Raw genomic sequence first — 23,985 nt, forward strand, 5'->3', positions numbered from 1 at the left:
ATGAGTACCACCAAGCCGCACATGTTGGGGTCACGTGTTGGCACTTCGACCACTTACTTGCACGATGAACCCGTCGAGAAGGTCGTGAGTCTTTGTAGACAAAATCTACTATATCTGTATGAAGCATACGGACGCGTACCCAGGATGATAACAACAGCCACACGTTCATAGCCTTGCTTTGAATATTCACAAGGCAGAAACGCGAGCCAGCAGGTGCCTATAATACTTAGACAAAGCCCGCAGCTACAACCCAGCATGAAGCCTTCAACACCACGGCGACAGCGAGATCTCGCTGTTCTGTCCTCGATCCTACAAACTTCGCGACCGTTATTTGCAAGTTGCGCACACTTCCAGCCTCGGTCTCCTGTCCCCAATAGACAGAGACTGTGCCGTCGACCCTTTTCAATCCTCAATCGTCCTCCACCGAACTACCCGGGCCATGTCCCGCTCACCGGCGTCGAGCGCGTAGGCCTAGCTGTTGGCAGCGCAATTACGTCTCTTATAAACCCCTACCGACATGACATGGTGGCTGCGCTCGGCGAAGCGACCGCTCAACCATTTTTCATCTCATGGCTTCGACGGCGAATGCTCTCCGATCCCACTGGTCGAAGAATATTGAGGGATCGACCCAGAATAACTTCCCAGACCATGTCACTGGAGAAGCTACGGCTGATGCCTGAGGACAGCGTGGGGAGGACATACGCTGCCTGGCTGGATCGAGAAGGAGTCACGCCTGACACGAGGGACGCAGTTCGCTATATCGACGACGAAGAGGAGGCCTATGTGATGCAGAGATACCGCGAGTGTCATGACTTCTACCATGCTGTGACTGGACTTCCGGTATGGGTCGAGGGAGAGCTCGGTCTGAAAGCGTTTGAATTCGCGAACACGGGACTGCCTATGACCGCACTGAGCCTTGCGGCCATTGTCCGACTCAAGCCTTTGGAACGTCAGAGGATGTTCGAGATCTTTCTCCCTTGGGCGTTTGCCAACGGCTGGCGAAGTAAAGATTTGATCAATGTATACTGGGAAGAAGAACTCGAGACCGATTGTGCTGAGTTACGAGAACGACTTGGTATCGAGCAACCGCCGGATTTGAGAGACATCAGAAAGAAACTGAGAGACGCACGACGGGCAGCGAAGGCTGCTCACGAGACGGTTAGTGAACGTAGTGCTTCGTCGCCAATTGTATGAACAGAAAATGTACAATAATCCAGGGGTATCACATGCAAGCTCCAAAGACTTTTGTGTCGTAGTCGATCGTGTCAAGACTCGTTCAAGAGGTCGTCAAGGTCATCGTCGTCCCACCCCCCTCTTCGTACCACTTTTACACTTTCCACCGAATGCCCTGTTTGTTTTTCATGTTCGGACAGACTTGCAAGCATGTCTTTCAGTTGATCTTCGGTGACTTTCTGTCTCAGTTGACCTGACCTTGCCAGCATGATCAATCTGTTCTCGACATCCGTGGCTCGTGATTCCTTCACCATCCGGATTCTGCCCAGACGATCGGCGGCTTCAGGTTCGAGGATTTGGTTTAGCATCGAGGATCGTGCCTCTGACTCTTGCTTCCTGCCAATTTGCGTCAGACTTGTGAAGTTGGAATGTCCCAGTATGCTTGCCTTCTCTGTCCCTCATCGTCACCACCAGCGTCGCCGGCTCCTGCTCCCCCTTGTTGCTGCTTAAGTTGTGCAAGCCGAGCAGCTCTAATCTGTTCTCGTTAGTCGTTGCAATTGGCATCATCCAGAGGTGTCTTTCATACCTGGGCCAAGTCGTCGTCTGCCATTTTTAGACACTCGAGCGTCCGAGTTGAGCGCGTGCGCTTTTGTGTTTGAGAGAAAATGTTACGCGGGGCAATAATAAGGGTGTGAATGTGCACCCAAAGAGTGGCGCAGGTGAGCGACTATTAGCGGGTGGGATAATAATTGCGGTCTGTGGTTCATGACGTGCGGCTTTAGGCTGTCAAACGGGCGATTCGGGACACTTGGACCTCCCAGAATCCCAAAAGTTAAGCGAGAGTACCTCGCCGGTCTTTATGCGCACTGCTCCTCCGGGCGACGCCGTCTACAAGTCGTTGTATATTGGGTTGGTACGAACCACCTAGTCATTGTTGGTGGCGTTCGCTATATGCAAGATTGATTCCAGATGTGACTGCCAGAAAAGGAGTCTCTGCATCTTCTTTCTCTCCGCAGCTCTTGCATTCTACAGTGTCACAAGCACGGCGGCTACCAGCATGAACGGCATGACAGCTGCATGAGACACAATCCCAACATCCTACAAGTGAACGGCCTGACTACATATCCTCCATTGTGAAGGCTATTCCGCAGATGACTGCTTGGACATACAATGCCAGATTTCTAAGAGGAGGAGCACCATCACATACTCGGTCCATTTCAGTCGGGCCGCCTCTCAACTCTGCGCCGCGCGATCGAGTCCTCAAAGCGAAATCGACGTCGAACCTCCACACGATGACGACTGTTGATTCACTGCCGCCGGGCCCTTCCAATGATGCTTCGGGTGACGCCTCCTTTCAAACAATTGCAGATCCTCGTAATACGAGCACACCCGACCTCTCGAGGTCCAACTCCGAATCATCGAGACATCCGGACCTGAGCAGTGAGGTTGCCGCTCTGAGTGACAAACTGATCAATGCGATAAACCATTCAACGACAGTCGACGATACCCTCGCACAGACCAGACAGCAACTAGAAGCATCAAGGGCGAGGATTGCCAAGCTAGAAGCGGAGGCCAGAGCATATGAAGAGAGGATTGCACGAGGCGAATTGGTTGCAAAGGACAATGTCGATCGACAGAACAATAAGATCTCTGCCGAGTTGGCGGAGGAGCGGAAACAGAAAGCAATAGTCCAGCAAGAAAAGCGCGGGATTGAGTCAGAACTGGAAAATCTCACCGCATCACTTTTCGAAGAAGCAAATAAAATGGTAGCGTCTGCGAACAGGGATCGGGACGATGTCGAAAAGAAGAACCAGCAGCTTCGAGACCAGATCAAGGACGGGGAAGCGCTGATAGCTTCTCAAACGGAACAGTTGACGGAACTGAAAACGCTTATGCAGCAGATAGGCCCGACTTCAGACTACCGCAAAGATCTCGACTCGCCTCGAATATCAATGGCACCTTCAAGTCCTGGCCTGCCCAGGGAAGACAACCTGACTCGACTTATGGAGGCTATGAACCTTTCACCAAACAGTCCTGACAATGGCGAAATCACACCTAGCCCTTCGACGACATTCACTCATCTGGTCAAGCCGCTGTGCCGTACTGACATTCCTGCATACGAAGATTTCAAACATCTGATCCAAACTGCACATTTCCGATCACATAACCCCTCTCATGCTCCGTCCCGAGCAGGATCCGGTTCTTACGGAGGCCTGAATGTCATGGGACTGGGCTCGCTCAGCAACAATTCGACGCCTAATCTTTCGCAAACTGCCCAGCCTGCCACATCCAAGCTTGCAAACTCGCCGCAAATACCAGGATCCTTCAGTCCCAATCCAGACACGAGAGGTCCATTACTTCTTAAGGACACACGGTTTTACAAACGTATATTGGTGGAGGATATTGAACCTACCCTGCGTTTGGACCTGTCTCCTACATTATCTTGGCTGAATCGGCGAAGCATTCTCTCAGCCCTAGGAGAATCAACGCTGATCGTCGAACCTATCCCCGAAGCTTCTGTCAAGCTATACGGGAAATATACTCCTTGTGCCCTTTGTGGTGAGAGCAGAAGAGAGGACGAGAATCCAAGAACGCACGCAATGCGAGTACGAGAAGGTGAAGGTGCCACAAAATGGTCAATATGCATGTTGTGTCTAGAGAAGGTGCGAGGCGTAGGTGATCTGATAGCATACATACGCATGGTGCGCGAGGGAGTCGTGAAGGTTGGAGACAAGAAAGACGAGGAGGATGCATGGGAAGAGCTGGTCAGGTTAAGAGAACGATTATTCTGGGCCAGAATGGCCGGTGGTGTTGTCCCTGCATTCCTACCAACGCCGAAGCACACCCCTGTTGAGGACAAGAAAATGGAGCCTGCGGTGGGACGGAAATCTGGAGACTCCGAGGACGACGATTTCCATGAAGCCAGAGCCAGCACACCTTCAGAGCATCCGACTTCAGCTGATACCGGCGATGCACAGCTCCCAACTCCTAAAGAAGAAGACACGAGTGCAGGAATGCCCTCCGAAATCGTTGAATCTCATCCATTTCCGGAGGACACGGACGGTGGCCTCACAACATTCGACAATATCAGGGCAATGAGAACGAACAGCAGTCAGCAGAGATCGTCAACACCTCCGGCCACACCATCACCTGCTCGGGGGCACATTCAACGAGCGTCTTCTGGAGGTGGCGGGATGTCATTTCCCAGGATCAATATACCACGACTCCCACCAGGGTTCTGGGAGAGTCAAGTCAACACATTGCGTTGATAAGAGTGAGAAATGACAAGGATCTAATACACAGACGAGAAGTGATCCAGTCAATTGTACTATATATACCTCGTTGGGACGAAGACAGTCCGGACGCTCATCGGTCGAAATACCGGAGCTTTCCTCCTGCTTAAGCGTTATCTTTTGGCATTGGCAGAGCGATAGACAAGCGACGCGATGAAGAGCATGGAATACGGAAATCTTGTATATTAGCCATTATCTATTCAGAAGTGAGAAAAGAGGTGGCAGTTGTCCTTGGGCTTGACTCAGGAGTATGTATAATCAAAGCGAGCGTTTGCCGCAATAACTGAAAAGGCTTTTACTATTTATGCATTGAATAAATGGCATCCATATCGTCATGTTTCGTCGAGAGTGCTCTTAATCTTGCTTGCTGTGGAAGGCTGGTGGGTATGTGGCCCCTTGACAACTTCCACAGCCGTGGTGATTCACTTAATTTGTGCTCGCGGCCTCATAGCCAGGTATTTGTAACCTCGACAGCAGTCTCCACGGGCGTGTGAGCTTAGCCCTTCCGACACAAGATCTGCCCACTAGGAATGGCGATGAAGACATCTTCATCTTCACCCCATTTCTTCCACGCCTCGGATATGCGTCTGATCTCCTCCTCGGTGGCGAAGCCTTCCCTCACCGCCGTCCCTAGGAACCCTGGCTGCAGGATCCTGCCATTCCAACTGATCGAGAAGTGCCTTGCTCTCTGGCCCACATACCTCCAGCAATCCCAGGTGGCATCGATCTGAAATGGTTCGAAGCCGGCTTGTCGCGCCCAGACGTGGCAGTACCTTCCCGCGTTGGGCTCGCCGCCATTCGTCTTGGCCACTTGCTGGTAGAGCTCGGCCCAGCGTGTGATTTCGGGGAGCTCGGGGTACCATGCAAAGCTCTTGTAGTCGGCTTCGCGGGAGGCGATGATTCCGGCTGGTTTGGCCACGCGGCGCATTTCCTTGAGGATCTGGACGGGGTCGCTGACGTGCTGCAGGACTTGGTGGCAGTAGACTATGTCGAAGGTGTTGTCCTCGAAGGGTAAAGCGTTGGCGTCGATCTTTTGGAATGTGATGTTTGACAAGCCACGCGACTCCGCGAAGTCCGATGCTTGCTGGAGGACGCTCTCAACGGCATCGCCGCCTATGACGCTGCCCTGAGGGACGAGTGCCGCGAGGTCAGCGGTTATGGTGCCTGGACCACAACCTACGTCTAGGATTTTGTGGTTGGGTTGAATGTGTGGTAGGAGGAAGGATGCTGAGTCTTGGGCCGTGCGACGGGCGTGGTCTTGCACTACGGAGGCGTGGTGGCCGTGGGTGTAGACGGCGCGTTCTTGGGCCATGATGGTCGCTGTGGTCCGAGTCCAGTAGGGCGATGTCGTGGGAGTACTAGGTCAGGCGTGTGGTGCGAGAGACCCTGCTGACGGACTTGAAAGAATGACTCTGCAACGCGTTAATCCTCGGTCCTTGTCTGATCTATTTTCTCTGATTTATACTGTCGTTAAAGTGGTATATATCAGTGGTCACGGCCGATATCGGGGATGTTGGACTTGGATGCAAGGCTATAGAATACTCGTACGTTTTACGTACGCGGCACGTAGCTCGTCAAGCAGACAGTGCATGCAACCTAAGCCAGGGCAGAAGCCATGCTGTTAGTACCTCGGGCTTCACGTCGTGCCCATCAGCAACAGGAACGGGTGATGATGATGAGGGGTTCTGAAAGGAGGAGAACACACCTGCTAAGTTTCGCTAAATGGGATGTTAATCCGGGCACCAATCATAACGTCATAGTTACCAGCACTTTAAACGGCTGGACGGAGTGTAAACAAAGGCCCATCTTCACGTGCAACATATTACGACACTCATCTTCTGAAGACATTGCCGTTGACCTCATGTTCTTCGATTTGGCAAGGGCATCGTACAAAATGATAATCGTCTAGCTTCTGTGGGACTGCTTCTCATAGCCATGATACGATGGCGGTCCTCTCTAATATCTTCGGACTCTTTTGGGGGCTGATGCGATGCTTCCTCCTTATGATATGGGTCGATCCTTGGACAAAGCCACCGCCAGTAAGAGAGGGTAAGAGCATCATCACGTACGAACAATGGTACGCAGCACAATATGAAAAGGATGCCATTCGCGGTGTCGACGATTGGGTGGTCAGCCCTCGCGACTCAAGCTATGACTGGCAAATAGTCAAGAGTTTGAAAAAGGATCTCGAACGTTGCCGACTACTGGGCGACGACCGGGGTCTTTGCAGTCAGCTACGTGCCCAGAGCTCCCGCAATATGGGTCGTATTCTGTCACCGTCCTTGTATCGGAAATCGAACGTCCAGACCAAACGACTCATACACGACTACATCAAGGAAGTTCGTTTGTGCATTGCTCATATCTCCGACCGAAACCACATCGCCAATAATGTCAATACCCTGGTGTCAGCTCAAGAGAAGCGACAAGTCCTCCAAGACATGCGCACAGCACTTGGCCGCACGACACTCGTTCTCCAAGGTGGCGCAATGATCAGCATGTGCCATTTGGGGGTTGTCAAGGCTCTCTATTTACAACGACTCCTACCACAGATCATTACGGGCACTGGGACGGGAGCACTGATCGCCGCTCTTGTTAGTACCACCCCCGATGAAAATCTGCTTGCCGTGGTCAACGGGAGTAATATCAACCTCGACGCTTTCCATCGTGCCCAGCATGAATACACCAATGGCGAGATGAACTCGTGGTCTGGCTCACTGAAACGACGTTACAAGAGATACCGGGCTTCACACCACCTCTTCGACATCGACGTCCTTCGAGATTGCGCACGAGACAATCTCGGTGACATCACTTTCGAGGAGGCCTATGCAAAGACCGGCCGAATCCTGAACATCACCATCGCCATGTCCGAGGTCGCCGGTACGCCTCAATTGCTCAACTATATCACCGCACCTCATGTCTTGATATGGTCGGCGGTGGCCTCTTCGATTGCGACATCTAAGGAAATGTACGCACCGGTTCAGCTGCTTTGCAAAGGTGATACAGGCGCCATCACTCTGCATTTTGCTGCGGACTTTTCGGGAAGAGGAGGCCTACGACAGGCCTCGGTTCATCCGGAGGCGCCCTTGACGCGGATTGGAGAGTTGTTCAATGTCAACCATTTTATTGTGTCCCAGACCAGGCCGTATGTGGCCCCGTTCGTTCAACTGCAAAAATTCGCCGACCGATACCAACCACTGGGTATATTGGTCCGTCTGTGTCTGAACGAGCTGCTGCACTGGCTAGAAATCCTGAACGGGTTCGGCTTTGTTCCTACAATACTTCAACGTGTCTTGGTGGATGAGATCGTCCCGAGTTTCGCATCATGGTCGAAAATATCCATCACGCCAGGCATTGGGCTACACGACTTACTCACTATGTTTGATACTCCTACTCGAAGTATGTTGCAAAAATGGAGTGCTCGAGGGGAAAGGTGCACCTGGCCATCTATATGCGAGCTGCAGTGCCGGTGTGACATCGAGCTGGAGCTGGAGGCTGCGTACGCCAGCATCCGCCGAAGGACTGTGGTACCATCGATATCAATCACCTGAATCCAATGAGAATGAGCAACCGGAAATACCATGACAATGGCGGTTGATTGGGTTGCCTTCCTTGGGAACTACATATCGTGTGGCTATCTCAAGCCTGGATCTGTGGCTGTGCATCTATTGTGGCGTTCCTCGCGTCGATCGACACTGACAAACTTGACCTTCGATCGCATGTGTGACATCATTCTCAATGGCGCCCTCAATCTGGGCTGGCCTGCGCATAGCAAGAACCCTGAAAATGGGCCTCCAGCCGCTCCCACTTCAATTTGCCAGCGCTTGCTATTGTCGTTGCTATTACCTTGTACTAAACGTCCTGTTCAGCTGCAGTTATGTCCAATATTCAACCTTATCAGGAGAGGAAACATCGCGGCCTCGGTCGCCTGCTCGGCAAACGCGATAAGACCCCAGAAAGCGAACGCCCTGACCTCCAGACCGATTCTGCATATGGAAGCAGCGAAGCCAATAGTGCGGACGTTCCCGCTCCAGCAAGGAGTAGCCTCACGAGAAGCGAACCAGCACGAAGCGACCCTGACATGGTGTCTGCGGAGAAGGGCAGTGAGATCGGCGATATTGATCAGAACCGGAATTTGGCTCTGAGGCCTTCGACGGGAGAGGTCTTTGACGAGGATACTGGTGAAATCGTGACGGTGGTTACTACCACGACAACCACAACCACGACCACCACCAGAAAACCGGGAGGAAAACCACAACAGGATGTGCAGAAAGATGTCAGACGAGAGGTCCAGCCTGGCCCAAACCATACAGGACGAACAGGACTGCAGGAAATGCCTGCAGTGTCGAGTGAACAACAGTCTCGAGTGCAACAGCCTGCGATAAACTCTACGAGCACCACCCAAGGAGCGCCACCACTACCAGCACCAGCCAGCGACAGGGTCTCTGCTGACTTACCACCTGTACCAGCCAGAAGTGCCATGCGAAAATCACAGGAGATTCCTCGAAACGTGCCTGGAGGTCTGCCTCACGACGATCTCCCTGTCAGTCCCGTCGATGCCACATATCCGACAGGACGGACGGGAATGACACCCCCTGGCAGTCCTTCACGGCCCAACTACAGCTATCCCAGTCGTTCATCGATCCGGACGGCCGATCAGCCCATGCGTCACAATCCAAGCACAATGAATGATCTAAAGGCAGCTGCCAAGGGACTGCATGTACGTCATGAACTAACATTTGCCGTGTATCAAACTGACGCCTTGGGACAGGGAATTGGAGAGACATTACGCGGAACACTGAACTCGTCAATTGACAAACGCTTCCCTCCGGGGGATGCGGAGAAGGCAGCCATGGTTCAAGCTCACAATGCGGCAGTCTTGGAAAAGGGCCGCGCCGAGATAGACGGCATTCCCGGAGGATGGCCAAAGCATGAACAGGGCGCGGCCGCCCATGATATCACGACAGGTGCACCAGCCACGACGGGCGCAACGGCACCATCGACATCCCTCAATCAACCACAGCGGAGCGTTTCTCCTGGTGAGAATGGAAAATCACGGACTCTAGGCAAACTCTTTAAGAGGAAACCAGTGGCAGCGGGTGAACAAGGTATGGACACAAGGTGACCATGTGAATGATGTGTGTGGCCCAGCATGTCCTGCTTTATGCACACTCCCTAGAGAGTGTCGATATTATTTCACGATCTGGCGAGGCTGACGTGCGGGTTTTCTTGCAGATGCAAATTTGAACGATGATCATACTGCTGGTCAATCTCGTCGATATTACTAGGGCTGTCTGCATCGCGAGCCTGCTTATGACTGAATGTTATACGAGGCATGTAGATTGATATCTGTGATGTTATAGCATTGCTCTGGAAATCGACGAATGTTTCGCCTCGTTGGGGTCTGCCTGGCGAGGAGCTGATGCAACGAGCCTGTCAAGCTCCAAGCAACGTAGCACTTTGATGGCCATATGAATTCCGATATCTAGATCGGACACTCTTGTTGGATGATCGGGTAATGGTCCCTTTAAGGCTCTCGTTGAAGGTACCAGACAGTCATGCCAAAAAATGCAGGCGGATGACGAGATAAGAAAACCAGTGCACCCGACATTGATACAAGAAACGCCGATCTTTGTTTTCCTCGTTCTACGTATGTTGGTCTCGGTCTACAACTCGACTCCTGGCAAGCCTGCAGTACACAGCCCAATGGACTTTTGAAGGCACATCCCGACATAGATCCAATAGCCCCTGTCAAAGAGAACTCAAAAGTCAAGCCAAGGGTAAATAGCTGGGGGAGGATACCTAGTTGTGGTGACTGAGTTCTGGCCGAGTATCTTGCGTGCTTGGATATGCTTGGATATGCTTGATCAAACTGCGGCGCTCGCCAATTCAGATAAGCATTACTATGGTAAGCCACAATCTGGTCTTATATCATCGTATGGAGCAGCATTGCCATTTCTTTTTCCTCCCACGGAAGCCGGTTGTAGATCAGTGGCATACTGTTCCTTACTTGGAGTAGTGGGATCGGGAAAACGCCCAAAGTCTAGCTTTTTCGTTTCATAACCCGCTGGAAAGTATGGACTCTGGAGTTATGCCTCTCCCTTTGGCAGTACAGTACCGGAGGGGTCAGCCTGCCATTTCTCACGCCACGTTATTGGTGGGAAGACAGAACCGCACTAAGCCAATCTCCGGCCCGGCAGCAAGGATCACGACGACTAGCCTCCGGACGCACATGAGCCAACTCCATCAAACTCCATCAAGCCAAAGGCTGGCTGGACTCCTGGAGCATGCTGAAGTTCCAGGGCACTCACGACTCAATCTTCGACGGTCGGGGGGCCACGTTCAACATGGTCCGCCTCGTAATCTACCGTTCTAGGCTGTACTGTCCATCGCGAAGCGGAAAGCCACCCTTTCGTCACCAGCTCAATATTAATGGGAAACAGTGGTGCGTCCGGGAACCCGGTTGATGGTGACTGCAGCCCCTATACCGCATACCCTTGCATTTAATAAATCACCTTTTCATGCTCGCCTTACCCTGGCCTCCCTTTCCAAGCGAGAAGCCCATTTCTAAAGAGCACAGTCGCCACGGCGGATTCGAGCGCGAGCCCAAATAGCTGCTGTTGTTAAACCTCATGTTGGTTACTGGCGGTTATTGACCAAGGTCATCGGGATCGTTCTCGCCGTTTCACGATCAGAGCCACAGACATTTGAAGTCGGCAGCGTCTTACGAGCGCCTCAAGTCGTCCACCATTCTCCCTCTTTAACTATCTCGAATTCGCAATGGTGGTTGCTGGCATGTTTGCCCAGCGCTCTCCGAAATGGAAATGGCTCACCTTCGCCACGATTGCTTCCGTCTTTCTCCTCCTCATATTCCATAACCTATCATGGCTTCCAGCGCCTCACGACGTCATGCAACATGGACTAGGCTGGGCGGACGACTCCCGGACTCTTTCCGAGGATGGCAACGAGGAAACGTTCTTGGATGAGTTCTACCAGCCGCCGAACATTATGCCTTGGAACTACACGGCTGCCATGGTCATGGCACGCACGAAGGCAGCTGATATCAGCTGGGTTGAGAAAGAGAAGTTGGACTTGGACAAATATATATACGTGGCGGACGACCCGACGGCGCCACTGCACCCTCCCATGAACAAAGGCAATGAGGCGATGATTTACCTAACTTACATCATCGACCATTACGATTCCCTGCGAGACTTCACGTTGTTCGTGCACGCCCACCGCTACTCGGGGCATAACAATGCCTTCTTGGGTGGAGACGCTGTAAAGATGCTCCGAAACTTGAACGCCGAACGCATCATGCACGACGGATACATGAATCTACGCTGTCAACAAGAACCAGGCTGTCCTTCCTGGGTGCACCCGCACGAGCAAGGAGCCGACAAGCTTGCCCCCATCATGTTGCAAGAGTGGAACAATCTGTTCCCCGGCGAGCCCGTACCAGAAGTCCTGGCGCAGACGTGCTGTGCTCAATTCGCCGTCAGCAGGGACCGGATTCGAACAGTCCCGCTGTCCAAGTATGAGCACTGGCGCAACTGGCTCTTGGAGACGGATCTCGCGGATTATTACAGTGGACGGATATTTGAGTATCTGTGGCAAGTACTTTTCACTGGAGAGAGCATCTTCTGTCCTGACCAGCTCGTTTGTTTCTGCGATGGATTTGGGGTCTGTTTTGAGGGGCTCGAGGACCTGGAGGAGTACCACAAGCTCGGCGATCAACAGTGGAAGACTGGTGCGCGAATGGATCTGTTGAAAAAACTGAAAGCAGACCATAAAGATATAGAAAAGGATCATGTGAACAGGATGGAAGAATGGTACAAAGCACTGCAACTCGAACATGATTCGTACGGCAAGCGGAGGGAGAACATCACAGCTATCGCCAATCGAAGGGGTCAAGATCCCAAAGTCAGAGCGGAAGCAGCCAGGTATCGGACCATAGCTTCTTCTTCCAGGGTGCGATGGTGAAGTGATGCCGGAAAATGCTATTCCACGCCGGCTGGAGTACAACGACTTTCAACCAGCACCAATCAAGACACCATTTCCGTACCCACCCTCGTTCCGCTGTCAGAAACTTCTGTCCAGCTCGTCGTTCGGACTGTCGATAATTGATATGGACTGAAGATGCCCCATGCTCATGACAGCCGCGAGTAACAAGGGGCTGGGAAGAATGTGGAAGAAAAACTGGGATCTCGTGGCAGGTGACACTCGTGAGCAAGCAGCAGCCACCTCGGTTTATGGTCTCTTATTGAGTCATGACCTTTCATGATCCTTGCTTGCCGGTACACATTTCATTTGCATAAAATGTGTCGGACTCCGGCGAAGAGACTTCCGGCGATATGGAGTTTTACACAAGGTACCAGGTGATCCTTGTTCAATTCAGATCTATGTATATACTCGACGGGACGCCTGTGGCCGTCTCCGCGCTACTAGAATCAAAGCACTTCTTTGCTTGAAAGGACGGCAACAAGAACATACAGAGAAATGTATCACATCTCCATGCCGAGAGGCTGTCTCCACGATTTACTTGTGGACTCGAGAATCGCACAATGGTCACTATCCGGTCCGCAAGTGTGACATCGCACGATCACCAGGCAACGGGACAGCCGCCTTTTGAGTCACCTCCATCAAGAAGGGGTCATTGAACAATGTGCCTTGCCCGCAGAATGGACAGCAGATGTTTGAAAGAGAATAAAATTCAGCATGCTTCAATATGCATGGCATAGTCTATAACAACTAAAAATCCGTGTTTCATCAACATAAGGCTCCGCCTGTTGCAAGATCAGGCGTCTTCTGGACCCATGCCAGGGGAATCAATTGTTGAACATCACAATATTCCTCATCCTTACAGCGGTTTAGGTGGAATGCATCCGCGGCGACTAACGCTTCTATGCTCGCGTTGGCCGCCCGCACCATTGGCGCTGGGTTCTCGGTGCAGCCAACGCCGAGATAGAACTGTTTGTGAGCTGCGTCGCACAGCGAAAGTGTCGACCTGACTAGCGAACCTTCCTCCTCTCTTGACGTGAGTGGCTCAACGTGGGACTCGCCTGATACGCGAGAGGCGTCTGCCGTCGCTGTCACGGTCGGGGGTTCAGAGGCGGAGTATTCTGATGCCTTCGGCGTGGTCTGGAATGATAGATAATTCTTGTTTTGACCGCAGAAGTAATCCACATGGTAGGCTTTCATGGTCAGGCCCAGGCCAGGCCAGTTACCGACCTCGAAGATGTGTTGGTCTTCGAGGGGATCCTTCGCCTTCTCGGCCCAGTCCGCAAATGCGAGGCGTGAGCGGTCGTTGTCGCGGACGAAAAAGTCGCCTTGTGGTGTGGCGTGGACCACGTCCGCGGAAGAATGCGATTCAGTGTAGAAGAAAGGCACGACGGGTGATATGTAGCTGTTGCCAATCGATGCGAAGTGTACATCGTACCCGCGGCTCAATAGGGCGTGGATGAGCGCTGGGCCCGATGCAATGGAAGTCCGGCCGTCGAAACAGGGCAGGTTGAGTGTCGCACACATTTCGAGAGCCTGTTCGTCGGCGGCAGAGAACATGTATCTTGTCACACCGCCGTAACGGACGAGAGAGTAGACAGTGTTCAAAAGGAGTTCTTGATATTCGAGGACACTGTCACCTGAGTCGTTGTGGGCAGCGACCGAGATTGGCAGGACTGTGACCAGACGCTTCTCAGATCCGCTTTGGCCTGGAGCTTTCTCCACGAGGTGCTGCAGACTGAGCAGAAGGGCGTCCAGATCGCCGCTTGTCCTTGGCCAGGCCAACATGGGGTTGTCCGACGCCAGCAGATGCGGTGCTGAGAGGGCATGGGCAGTCGTGAGCCAGTCCTGCATGAAAACGTTTCCTTCCATGGTCTGCTTGACCATGTAAGACATCTCGGTGGTGAAGTTCGCTTTCGCCTTGTAATTGAGGAGTCGCTTCATCTTGCAAGTATCGGCCAAAGTCCCGACCAGGTCATTCTCGCGAGGGGCCAGGTAAATCTGATCCTTAGACACCAGATCGGCCACGTCCTGCACCGAGTAGGCCTCTCCAGTTCCCAAATTGACGACGTCTCCATGGAGATCGGGCGCTTGTTGCGCCAGAATCAGACCCTCGATGATGTCGCTCACGTGAATGAAGTCTCGAGAGTGTGTTCCATCACCTTCGATTGTCAGTGGCTTCCCATCGGCCGCCTCTTTGGCGAAAACGCCGGTGACGATGGCGTAAGCGCCCGTGCTCGGCTGCCGCGGTCCATATACCATGAAGAAGCGGGTGCTGATGGTCTTGACACCAAATAGTGAGTCAAAGGTGTGCATTTGCAACTCTCCTTCGAACTTACTGGCGGCATACGGCGTCAGGAAATCTCCCACCATGTCCTCTCTGTGAGGCGCTGGAGCGTTGCCGTAATAGGTGGACGAGGCCGCGTAGACGACCTTTTTGATCTGGCCGGCCAGACGTGCTTCTTCGAGGACGTTCCATGAGCCCAAAGCGTTGCTCTCCACGCAGAAGCGGGCCATGTTGGGCGACTTGAGCGACGGGACGACCTTGCTCATAGCGGCAAGGTGATACACGTAATCGACGCCATTGATCGCTGCCTTCAACGCTGCTCTGTCCAGGATGTCTCCAAAGTGGAATTCCACTCTGCTATCCCCAAGTGGAACGTTGCGAAGGTAGCCGGTGTACAGATTGTCGAAGATCCGCACTCTGTAGCCCAGTAAGAGCAGCCGATCAACCAGGTTGGAGCCGATGAAGCCAGCTCCGCCTGTTACCAGCACAAGTGTTCCCTCAGTCTTGAGTGCTTGACGCCCACCATCAGGAAGCGCAACATCCTCACATGGGTCCCGTACGACCTTCAGATCGCTGGTGATCTCGGCCAGCTTGTCGTATGTATACTCGAAGGTTGGGAATACCATGTCAGTGTCCCCAACGTCTGAGGAATTCGCATTCCATACCGCATTGCTAATTCTCTGAGCAAAGTGGTTCGATGAGTGAGGAACCGACCGGTATAGTGTGGCCAGCACGATTATGAAGACTGCGGCGAAGATGAAACGGTGGTACTGTACTGACAGCACCATCTTTGAATATCAACCTGTGATTATGTTCGGACGTGGTAGGGCTGCACAAGGTGCAGTATCTGCGTTCGAGAAGCCCCGGCTGTTGAGATCGAGACGGGAACGGACGAATTTAACTTGGTACAAATAAAACGATCGGATCTTATCACCCAGAAGAACGAGTGACAAGCACCAGTGTTCCAGCGCTGAATATGTGATAGGAAGGAGGAAGAGCTTAACACCTAAGCAAGTGCTGCTGGACTTTGCACAATTCGATGGGTTTAGAGGAGAGAGGTAGATTGAGGATTGATAAAAGTGTTGGCATTAGCGAGAAGGAGAGCATTATCGTCGGTCAGGGGTCGCTAGCACTTCGATGTTCGGATTGTCATCATTCGAGACTTTCTGATCTTCAAGGCTCAGGCTCCTTGTGGCGGCAACACGCCAATCACTGCTTCACAATCTGTCATTTGCAGACCATGGGCTTTCTGTGAGCTAGCCATCGAGGGTGTCTGTCTTATCGTACTCCTCGTGATGTCCGAGACACACCAGCCACAATCAAGGTACTATGCTATCCCGTCAGTTTCATAGAGAAGCGAGCTGCAGATGAAGCAATAAACATATGCACGGGAATCTAGGCTCATGCAGGTGGATCCACTTGGAGGAGATTGGGTTCGAAGCACGCGGATGAAGCTGGATAAATGCCCATAATGAGCAGATGATCATCATCTCTCGTCCGAATTAGGAAGATCTCAGTCGAGGACGTTCACAGAGGAAGGTGGGTCTTGGGAGAAGATCCACTTCCCCTGACTTAGTCCCGACGTCTTAAACCCCCGGTTAAGCGAATCCTATAGTACTCTGTACGATAACGCTTAAGCCGAGCGAAGTGTAGCATCGCTTCGTTTAAGTAATTTTGGACCACAATCACCTTCCACAAAATTTGTTAGCGCCTCTATTGATAAGGGCAGTGTTGGCGAGAACAAGGGCACCACGGGGCACACAACAATGCTAACAGGGTTGTTACAGGGCTTAGAACAAGGGCTCGACATGGTTACAGCAGGGTTCGCATGACCTAACAGTGCTCAAACCACCTAAAGTAACAACGCTGTTTTTCACAGCAATCCCTCACGGCACCTACTAGGTCCACCATATCAGCTTCATGCTCTTGCCGCTTGTATGAGAGGGTACTAACCAGAAAGATAGCGCTAGACAAAATCGCATGCCAGGATCGTGGTAGCATCATCATCAAAATGGAGTGATCGTGGGTGCCAAATTCTGGACGGTCTGAGACTTGCATTTTCGCCTCCTCTGCTTTATCGTGATTTCGCTTAGATCTGCAGGGAGCCGTTCCCTTATCACGACGCGAGATTGGCATCGTACACAGGAGTCAGCTGAATCGAGCCATCTGTACTGGGTCATCCTAGTAGATCCTACAGCCGCATTCAGGTACTATACCAGGATGATCATGTCTTGCTCTACTAGCGTGCTTTCCCTCTTTTCTGGATCGCCACCACCTCCTTACTCGGGACGACCATTCATGCTGCGAGATAGCCGACTGTGCCCGGCTTGATTTCTAGCTGCCATATCCCGAATGTGTCACTGACCCTCCTGTTACGCCGCATCTCGACATTGTTCTTGGTGGAAAGCAGTCACCCTCTTCTACAGCTCTCATTCCCTTAAAGGTCCTTACCAAGGGCATCAAATCCTTGCGGTTGAGGCCGGACCGCTCTGCTGGGAAAGTGTCGAAAACCTGCGGACTTGATGGGCAAAGACGAAGACACAGTGCGCCTGGGCGTCTACGAGATGAGCGATTCCGATAGTTCCTCCTCGATAATGGAGAAGGAAATCGATACCCTGTTGCACCATGGCGAGGAGGAGGTAGCCATGGAAGACGAGCACCGAAGCACCATAGCTCGGCTCTTCACATATTGTCATGGCTTATGGCGTACCAGCAGTACGCGGCGGGTGGTCATTGCCTGCGTGTTGGCCGTCCTGTTCATAGTCGGAATTTCGAGCACCACAGTGGCGGTCAAAGGCAATTCACCATCACATATACCCTTCTCATCTCGGTATTGGTCGAGGATCGCCAAACCACGGAAGCCGGAACCTTTCTTCCATTCTCTCTATGAGAAGAACCTTGCCGCCCAAGCACAATTCCCTTCTTACCTCGAACCGGCCCTACAGAGCGACTTCTGCTCCATTTGCGATTGCCAAGCAGCTCCTTCCTATTACTCTCCCAGCATTGAGATTCAGATCACCTCGGGCTTCCCTCCACGCCCACTCGACAAAGACGTCCACCCTACTTCCGACACAGTGGATGTTAACGAGTACGTTCGCCGCGCGATACTCGACATCTACTGTGCTCGGCAACATTTGACGAAGGATCAGGGCCTGACCCTTGTCCGTCGGACTTCAACACACCTCAACGAGATGATGAGCTGGTCGTTGGCTGGGCTGGACGTTGGCAAGCCCACCATCTACATGACGACGGTTACGAGTCCCAATGGGAAGGCTGGTCCTGTGCGGCCGCAGTACTTTCGGCGCCACGGACGTACGATTCGGTCGTGGATGGTCCAGCAGGAGGAACGCCTCCTGCAATCGAAAGATGAGTGGGAGTCAAAGAAGTTGGAGGGCGACACCCGGGATTGGCAGGTCGTCTGGGTCATTGCTGAGGATGAGACTGAGCTCGATCCCGCGGTGATCCGAACACTGCAGCGGACGGGAGTGCCCTACGTCTACTTTGCCTATGGGCGGACAAAGTCATGGGGCAATGCACAGAAGAACGCTGTGTTGCAGATGGTGTATGCGCTCTCGCGCCAAGGCGTAGGCGGACTTTACGGTCACGGTCCCGTGTACGGCCTTGATGACGACAACAAGATCCTGCCAGAACTGCTGAACAAAATCACGCAGGTCGTTCGCGTCGGTGTCGTTCCCGTGGGCAACCTTGGCTTCTGGGGCTGGGAGACTCCCGACGTCGACAAGGAGCTAGGAGAGGTCACGCACCCGGGCAACCATATCGGAACCTTCGATTATGGGGGGTTTGCGTTCAATTCCTCCCTGCTCGGCACCGCCATTAGCGGGCCAAGCTTCTGGAAGTGGACTGAGCATGCCGGAGAAAGGGAATTTCTGGAACAGTTTGCGACTAACATGCGTTCATTCGAGCCTCTTTGTGATAGGAAGGGTGAGCAGACGTGTCATCTAGCATGGCACAACGAGGAGCTGACTGAGGTGGAGAAAATGACTGACGAGGAGGAAATCGCTTATGTGCACCAGTATGGCGTTGATAAGTTGTTCAAAGAGCTTGGCTTTGCGAAAGTTGGGGACGATGATAAGAAGAAACCAAGTACATGATTATAACAATGCATAATTCAAAAGTGTAAAGTTAATTGTGTGCACAATTGATATGATAACTATTCTCGTGTATGGATATAGTATGTTTTGCAGCACAACACTCCATTATCCCTCCATCCTTAACAATACAACTAATTGTACAACAGAGTCCACGACATCCTTCTCCTTATTGGCCGTCTGGTTCGACGGCAGGAGTTGCGCATGTTGGAATTTACTGGTTCTGCTTCAATCGCTGATCAGGCTGGCCATCCTTTCTGAGACCATCACCTCCCTGATGGGCTGCGCCCTGGGGAGCATCGGAACCATCCGAGGCACTACCACCGCTGGAGTGACCTCCCTGCTTGCCGGCCTCAACGGGGTCGACTTTGCCGTAGGCGAACTCAGTCTGCTGAGTGCGCTTGTCTGGCTGGCCGTCCTGGCGGAGACCGTCGTGCTCTATTTCAACTGTCAGTACTCAGAAACGTATTTGGGGAGAGTACGTGAAGTAAGGGAAGGGGGCGAAGTTGTGATATGGATCGACGACGGATTGGACCTTGCATGAAATTCCAATTCCCGACCCGCTGCAGGTGTATGTAGGAAAGGGGGAAAAGCGTTGTAGCGATAAGACGTACCGGTTGGCTGGTAGTTAGACATGTTGATCTGGTTTGGGTTGGTTTTGTTTGGTTGAAGTGAGCTTGTGTTGTGAGGTGTTGCTGTTTGTTGGTAGAGAAAAAAACTGCTTCCCAAGTCGAGGACACACCCCGTTTATATAGACGAAATGCTGCTCAGATTGATCATCGCTCGCACGACATCGTATCCCATCCCTCACCAGGCCTTCTCGTAGAGGGTATCCCGCTCTGACGTCGTCTTACACCACGAGGACATGGATTCGGGACGTTGAGTTCCTGGAGATTGTGCTTGATGATTCATGACCTGCACGTTTCGTTGGTCCTTTGCATCATGCCACCCAGGCACCAACGTCGTGGTTTACCGTTTTGACGTCAAAGAACAAAAGGGCCAGGGCAAAGCTGCAAGGGCAAGGCAAGCACGACACCACACCTCTGACGAAAGGACATGCTCAAACCAGACACCAAGACATCCGATCAGACTCCATCCGATCGATGGACAGCCAGCTAGTAGATCTTGATCTCTGGAGATTGCCGGGGGCCTTGCCAGTGGACATTGAAACTTTCCATAGTTACTCCAAAGAAGCAAACTCGCGAACGTCATGACTGGCCATTGGCAGCATTCCATGTAGACTCATTCCCGCTTTCGGGAAGATTCGATGAGTCAAACAGAAGCCGGAAGGAATGAGGTGATGTGATGCAAGGTTACCGCACCACAAAGACCAATTGATGAAATATGGTTCAGGTCTGGGGGGCCATTCAGAAGAGGTCCATCCGAAGGGGGAAAAAGTGGATGAATTGTGTCATGACATGGAACATTGAACACGGACAAACGCAATCAGCACAAGAAGACAATAAATTTTTGACTGCCCGAACCGTACCTTGAGGAGCTGATCCAGAGATTCGGCTGAAGAGACCAGAAAAGACATTGTGCTCGTTGTCATAACCCATTTCATGATATCTCATCGGTACATGGTCGTATAGAACTGTACCTAAGGGCGGTAGTCGACACAAGGGACCACACAACCACGCGAAACCACGATGTCGCTTAGATCGTACCTGTTCAGTCCGTATCGGGTATGGGACAAATCCGGGGAGCTGGGAAATCGATCGTGTACCGTGCATGGGCGACGCCAGAAAGAAGTTATGTGGATGGAAGGTCGGAAAGCGGAGAGAGTCATGACGATATAGAAGTTGCAATAGAAAGGGGTCAGCCTTGTTCAGCCTCGTCAAAAAGGCTTGGCAAGAAGGGGTCTGCCTTGTCTGATTGATAGACGACGTCAATTCATGACATAGATACCAGGTACCTACCAGGTAGGTATGACTACATGAGAGGCAGTGTTTAAGGACAGTTGTTACATGCCATAAAGTATTCATTGACTTAAACCATGGTGCTAGGTATCGTTGCAATCGGATTACAGAATATGAAACATGGCTCTCCTTTCACTTCCTCCTTCGCCCCGAGGCCCATGCGATGCCATTAAAAATCCCTTCACACCGTGTCAAAACTACCGAGGCAATTCCCTTCCTCTTCTCATAGGTGCCTCTAATTAGTCGTATAATGCCATCCTATTCATGCTGCCAAACGTGGTTGTTCCTTCAAGACATTCCCGCAGAAGTCGTTGCCGGAATCTCCATTTCTAGCCTTCGTGAACCGTTCATGTTCCCATTCATGCCCCCTGCCTGATAATCATTCCCTGGATGATCATCTCCCAAAGAACAAAATGCCTTGCCATGATATTACAAACGCTCAGAGCAACAAAAACAAAATAAACAATGTGTAAGTTACATTTGAAACAGGTGTGCAAGAATGAGACCAGATTCTCCATCCCATCGCACTAATTGCCTACTCGCCGTTATAATCTTGAGGGGCGGTATTGGCGAACACATAGTTCTTCGGCTTTTGTTGGGCAAGCTGTTGAGCAATGTTAGCATGCTCTTCTTTCTGGTTGGGGAATTCTTGAATGTAGAATTCCGTCTTCTTTCGATCCAGCTGAGCATCAAAGTCCAATTCTGTGGTGGTATCGGAAGGCAAAACGAATTGCTGAAGATGACCAGAAAGGGTATCTGCATGCCGCTGGTAGCCCAGAGATGGAACATATGTGACGGGAGGAAAAGAAGGAACCTCTGGTGAAGTTAGTGCATCGGACCAACTGCTGTTTGTCATTGGTCCTGCCGAATACGGAGGTGTGAATTCTGGAAACGACGCATATTGCGGAGGTGCTGAAGCAGGTGGAGCATGAGATTGTTGTGATGCACCTCGAACCATGAAATCCGAAGGCAACGGCGTGATCGGTGGTGATGTGTTTATTGAAAGACCCTGACCCGCTTGCAATGAGAACGACGCCGACATGTCAGCGCCTTGGTTAAAGAAAGGGTTCTTTTCTGGATCCGTCATATGGCTATTTGAGATCATATCAGGCGACAGCATCGGCGCAGGCAAGTCCATCAGTTGCTGGACATTGATAGCTTGTTGCGCCATCAGCTGATTGAAGGCTTCATTCTCAGCAAAAGTCGAGACACACATGGGTGATCTTTGTGCCGAACTCGCCTTACGAACCCCAGCATACCGTGAGTTGAGACTGTGACCGGCCGACTTGACGTGGCGGATAGTATGAGGTACTGCAGGAGTAGTGATGCTGGGACGGAACGTGGGAGAGACCGATGTCATGGCGCCGTACGATCGACTTCGAAGAGCTGTCGAAGTCAATGCCGCAGGCCGAGGCCGTTTTCTGCGTGCAGCAATATCCAGTGATCCCGACGGCGGACATCGTATTGGTTCTGAAGGACGTCGACCTCCTGCGTGGGTGGGTGAGCTGCTGGCTAATGCGAAATTACCAAAGTTGTGTGAAAGTTCTTCCGTTACAGCACTAGAATGCCGCCTGGAGTCAGGGTATTCTGGCATTGTCAGTCCAGGGGACGGTAAGCCGGCCGCAGGATCATTGTGCTGGTGTGCGATGCCTTTCGGAGTTTCCAAAGACCCTTCTAGATCGGTCGGACTAACCACAAAGGAATCGTGGATGAAATCTGAAAGTGGATCCATGGCGAGATCATCATGATCAGATGTGTCAATAGCCCCATTTTTGTCGTCGAAGCCAAAGTCAAAGGCCTGATCCAGCACGCCAGGCGAAGGATATGGAGCTCCAGCAGCAGTCCATGCTGGCGGAGCACTTGGCGCTGATGCACTAAGGTGATGAGAGATCGGGCGCATTGGAAGCTGAATGCTCATCGGTTGTGCAGGCAGCCCGGGAGGAGCCATTGTGGGTTGCGGCTGGGGTATTTGTTGGACTTGGGCAGCCTTTCCTTGGCCAAGTGCTCGCCGTAGGGATGCCCAGCTTGCTTCTTTGATCCTGTCAGTGGTCTTGACCGGCGATGGTGTGCTCTGGGCTGTCGAGACCGATTCTTTTCTCGGAGAGAGTGATATGGAACGAGTAGGCGAGGCATTTTCTCTGGGTGTGCTGACAGACTCTCTCCCTCTTGACTCTGGGTTATCCCCAGTCTTCTGAGCTTCATATTCCTCCTGTCTCTTCTGCTGTTTGGCTTTTGCCCGTCGATTCTGGAACCAATTCTGTCTGTTGTTAAACACGGTAGACATTACGGGGGCTTAACAATTACTCACTCCGACTCTCTGGAATTTCAGATTGGTTTGGATTGCGAGTTGCCTTTTGACCTGAGAATTGGGCTTGTGATTGGCCTGGAACTGAGCTTCCAATATCTCAACTTGCTCTTTGGTAAGCCTAGGGCGTGTTGATATCTCTTCCATCTCCGGCCCAAACTCATCGGCCATCATACCAGGTGGCATGAAGTCTGCATACTCATTGGCGGCATACCGGGCATAGAAGTCGTCGAGCTGCTGTTGTTGCGGATGCACTACATAGGACGGGTATGGGATCGCTTGGTAGTACATCTGAGGTTGATGCTGAGTCGGAAAGGAAAAGGATTCCTGCATGTACTCCATGGTATTCGATTGACGAGAGCCGAAACCCTTGGCTAGTTCTGCACGTTGGGTAGATGGAAGACTGGTCAGATGTAGCGCATTTCAGCTTCGGAGATTTGTTGTGACTTGTCCGGTGATCAGAAGTAGTGTAAGGAAGGAAGCCTCTGATGCGCAATGCAAGTTTTGATCAGGTTGGTCGGAAGGCAATACCAGTCGCAACAAAGATCTCAGGCGGCGGTTCGGCCCAGAAGACCACAAGCACCTCAATCCAGCCTTGACAGCAATATTGCGCTCGATGGCCGGAGTGTGTTGATGCTAGATATAGCTGCGATATCGTGTAGAGATAGCGGCGATGGGGAGTAGTGTAGTATGGTAGGATTGAATGAGGTCAGGGATTTTTAGAATCAAAGGTGGCGGCGTTCGCGAGGGAGGAGGCGAGAATTAACGAGATACAGGAGCCTAAGGGATGATGGATGTCTCGAGGAGAATGGGAAAGTGATCAGAATGGTAGAGCCGGGGTCTCGGATGTGTTTAGGAAAGGCAGAGATCCCTTTTGAAAGTTGACCTTGTCGGTGGGAGT

The 23,985-nt window shown here is 52.0% G+C and overlaps 11 protein-coding genes across 11 annotated transcripts; 6 read left to right on the forward strand and 5 right to left on the reverse strand.

The window, feature by feature from the left end:
• Positions 1-12: 12 nt before the first annotated feature.
• EDD37DRAFT_639920 (coenzyme Q biosynthesis protein Coq4-domain-containing protein) lies at positions 13-1,349 on the forward strand. The gene has a single exon (XM_062817204.1). The coding sequence runs from the start codon at positions 256-258 to the stop codon at positions 1,192-1,194; it is 939 nt and encodes a 312-aa protein (XP_062667049.1). The 5' UTR covers positions 13-255; the 3' UTR covers positions 1,195-1,349.
• On the reverse strand, positions 1,230-2,053 carry EDD37DRAFT_147567 (double-stranded DNA-binding domain-containing protein). Its single transcript, XM_062809640.1, has 3 exons — positions 1,760-2,053; positions 1,620-1,708; positions 1,230-1,569 (listed from the first exon to the last, which is right to left on the reverse strand). Exons 1-3 carry the CDS (start codon positions 1,781-1,783, stop codon positions 1,266-1,268), a joined length of 417 nt encoding a protein of 138 aa, XP_062667050.1. The 5' UTR covers positions 1,784-2,053; the 3' UTR covers positions 1,230-1,265.
• Positions 2,054-4,702, forward strand: EDD37DRAFT_147377 (uncharacterized protein). Its single transcript, XM_062809637.1, has one exon. It carries the CDS (start codon positions 2,325-2,327, stop codon positions 4,440-4,442), a length of 2,118 nt encoding a protein of 705 aa, XP_062667051.1. The 5' UTR covers positions 2,054-2,324; the 3' UTR covers positions 4,443-4,702.
• Positions 4,703-6,251, reverse strand: EDD37DRAFT_147565 (ubiE/COQ5 methyltransferase). Its single transcript, XM_062809639.1, has 2 exons — positions 5,932-6,251; positions 4,703-5,878 (listed from the first exon to the last, which is right to left on the reverse strand). Exon 2 carries the CDS (start codon positions 5,776-5,778, stop codon positions 4,963-4,965), a length of 816 nt encoding a protein of 271 aa, XP_062667052.1. The 5' UTR covers positions 5,779-5,878; positions 5,932-6,251; the 3' UTR covers positions 4,703-4,962.
• EDD37DRAFT_147344 (acyl transferase/acyl hydrolase/lysophospholipase) lies at positions 6,250-8,177 on the forward strand. Its single transcript, XM_062809635.1, has one exon. It carries the CDS (start codon positions 6,410-6,412, stop codon positions 8,012-8,014), a length of 1,605 nt encoding a protein of 534 aa, XP_062667053.1. The 5' UTR covers positions 6,250-6,409; the 3' UTR covers positions 8,015-8,177.
• EDD37DRAFT_147446 (uncharacterized protein) lies at positions 8,178-10,004 on the forward strand. Its single transcript, XM_062809638.1, has 3 exons — positions 8,178-9,183; positions 9,235-9,601; positions 9,699-10,004. The coding sequence occupies exons 1-2, from the start codon at positions 8,341-8,343 to the stop codon at positions 9,586-9,588; spliced, it is 1,197 nt and encodes a 398-aa protein (XP_062667054.1). The 5' UTR covers positions 8,178-8,340; the 3' UTR covers positions 9,589-9,601; positions 9,699-10,004.
• Positions 10,005-11,041: 1,037 nt separating this feature from the next.
• On the forward strand, positions 11,042-12,839 carry EDD37DRAFT_147616 (uncharacterized protein). The gene has a single exon (XM_062809642.1). The coding sequence runs from the start codon at positions 11,244-11,246 to the stop codon at positions 12,444-12,446; it is 1,203 nt and encodes a 400-aa protein (XP_062667055.1). The 5' UTR covers positions 11,042-11,243; the 3' UTR covers positions 12,447-12,839.
• Positions 12,840-14,471: 1,632 nt separating this feature from the next.
• Positions 14,472-15,377, reverse strand: EDD37DRAFT_568896 (uncharacterized protein; the record flags this gene model as incomplete). Its single annotated transcript, XM_062814202.1, has 1 exon — positions 14,472-15,377. A coding segment is annotated over one exon (906 nt), but the record flags the coding sequence as incomplete, so codon positions are not given.
• Positions 15,378-17,129: 1,752 nt separating this feature from the next.
• EDD37DRAFT_697450 (nucleotide-diphospho-sugar transferase) lies at positions 17,130-18,863 on the forward strand (the record flags this gene model as incomplete). Its single annotated transcript, XM_062820157.1, has 1 exon — positions 17,130-18,863. The coding sequence occupies exon 1, from the start codon at positions 17,274-17,276 to the stop codon at positions 18,861-18,863; it is 1,590 nt and encodes a 529-aa protein (XP_062667057.1). The 5' UTR covers positions 17,130-17,273.
• Positions 18,864-19,074: 211 nt separating this feature from the next.
• Positions 19,075-19,496, reverse strand: EDD37DRAFT_653466 (uncharacterized protein; the record flags this gene model as incomplete). Its single annotated transcript, XM_062818573.1, has 2 exons — positions 19,075-19,298; positions 19,475-19,496. The coding sequence occupies 2 exons, from the start codon at positions 19,494-19,496 to the stop codon at positions 19,075-19,077; spliced, it is 246 nt and encodes an 81-aa protein (XP_062667058.1).
• A 1,818-nt stretch (positions 19,497-21,314) lies between these two features.
• EDD37DRAFT_653467 (uncharacterized protein) lies at positions 21,315-23,426 on the reverse strand (the record flags this gene model as incomplete). Its single annotated transcript, XM_062818574.1, has 2 exons — positions 21,315-23,036; positions 23,088-23,426. 2 exons carry the CDS (start codon positions 23,424-23,426, stop codon positions 21,315-21,317), a joined length of 2,061 nt encoding a protein of 686 aa, XP_062667059.1.
• Between the last annotated feature and the right edge of the window lie 559 nt (positions 23,427-23,985).

Source organism: Exophiala viscosa (assembly GCF_022695815.1).
Source record: "Exophiala viscosa unplaced genomic scaffold EDD37scaffold_11, whole genome shotgun sequence".
Classification (NCBI taxonomy): domain Eukaryota; kingdom Fungi; phylum Ascomycota; class Eurotiomycetes; order Chaetothyriales; family Herpotrichiellaceae; genus Exophiala; species Exophiala viscosa.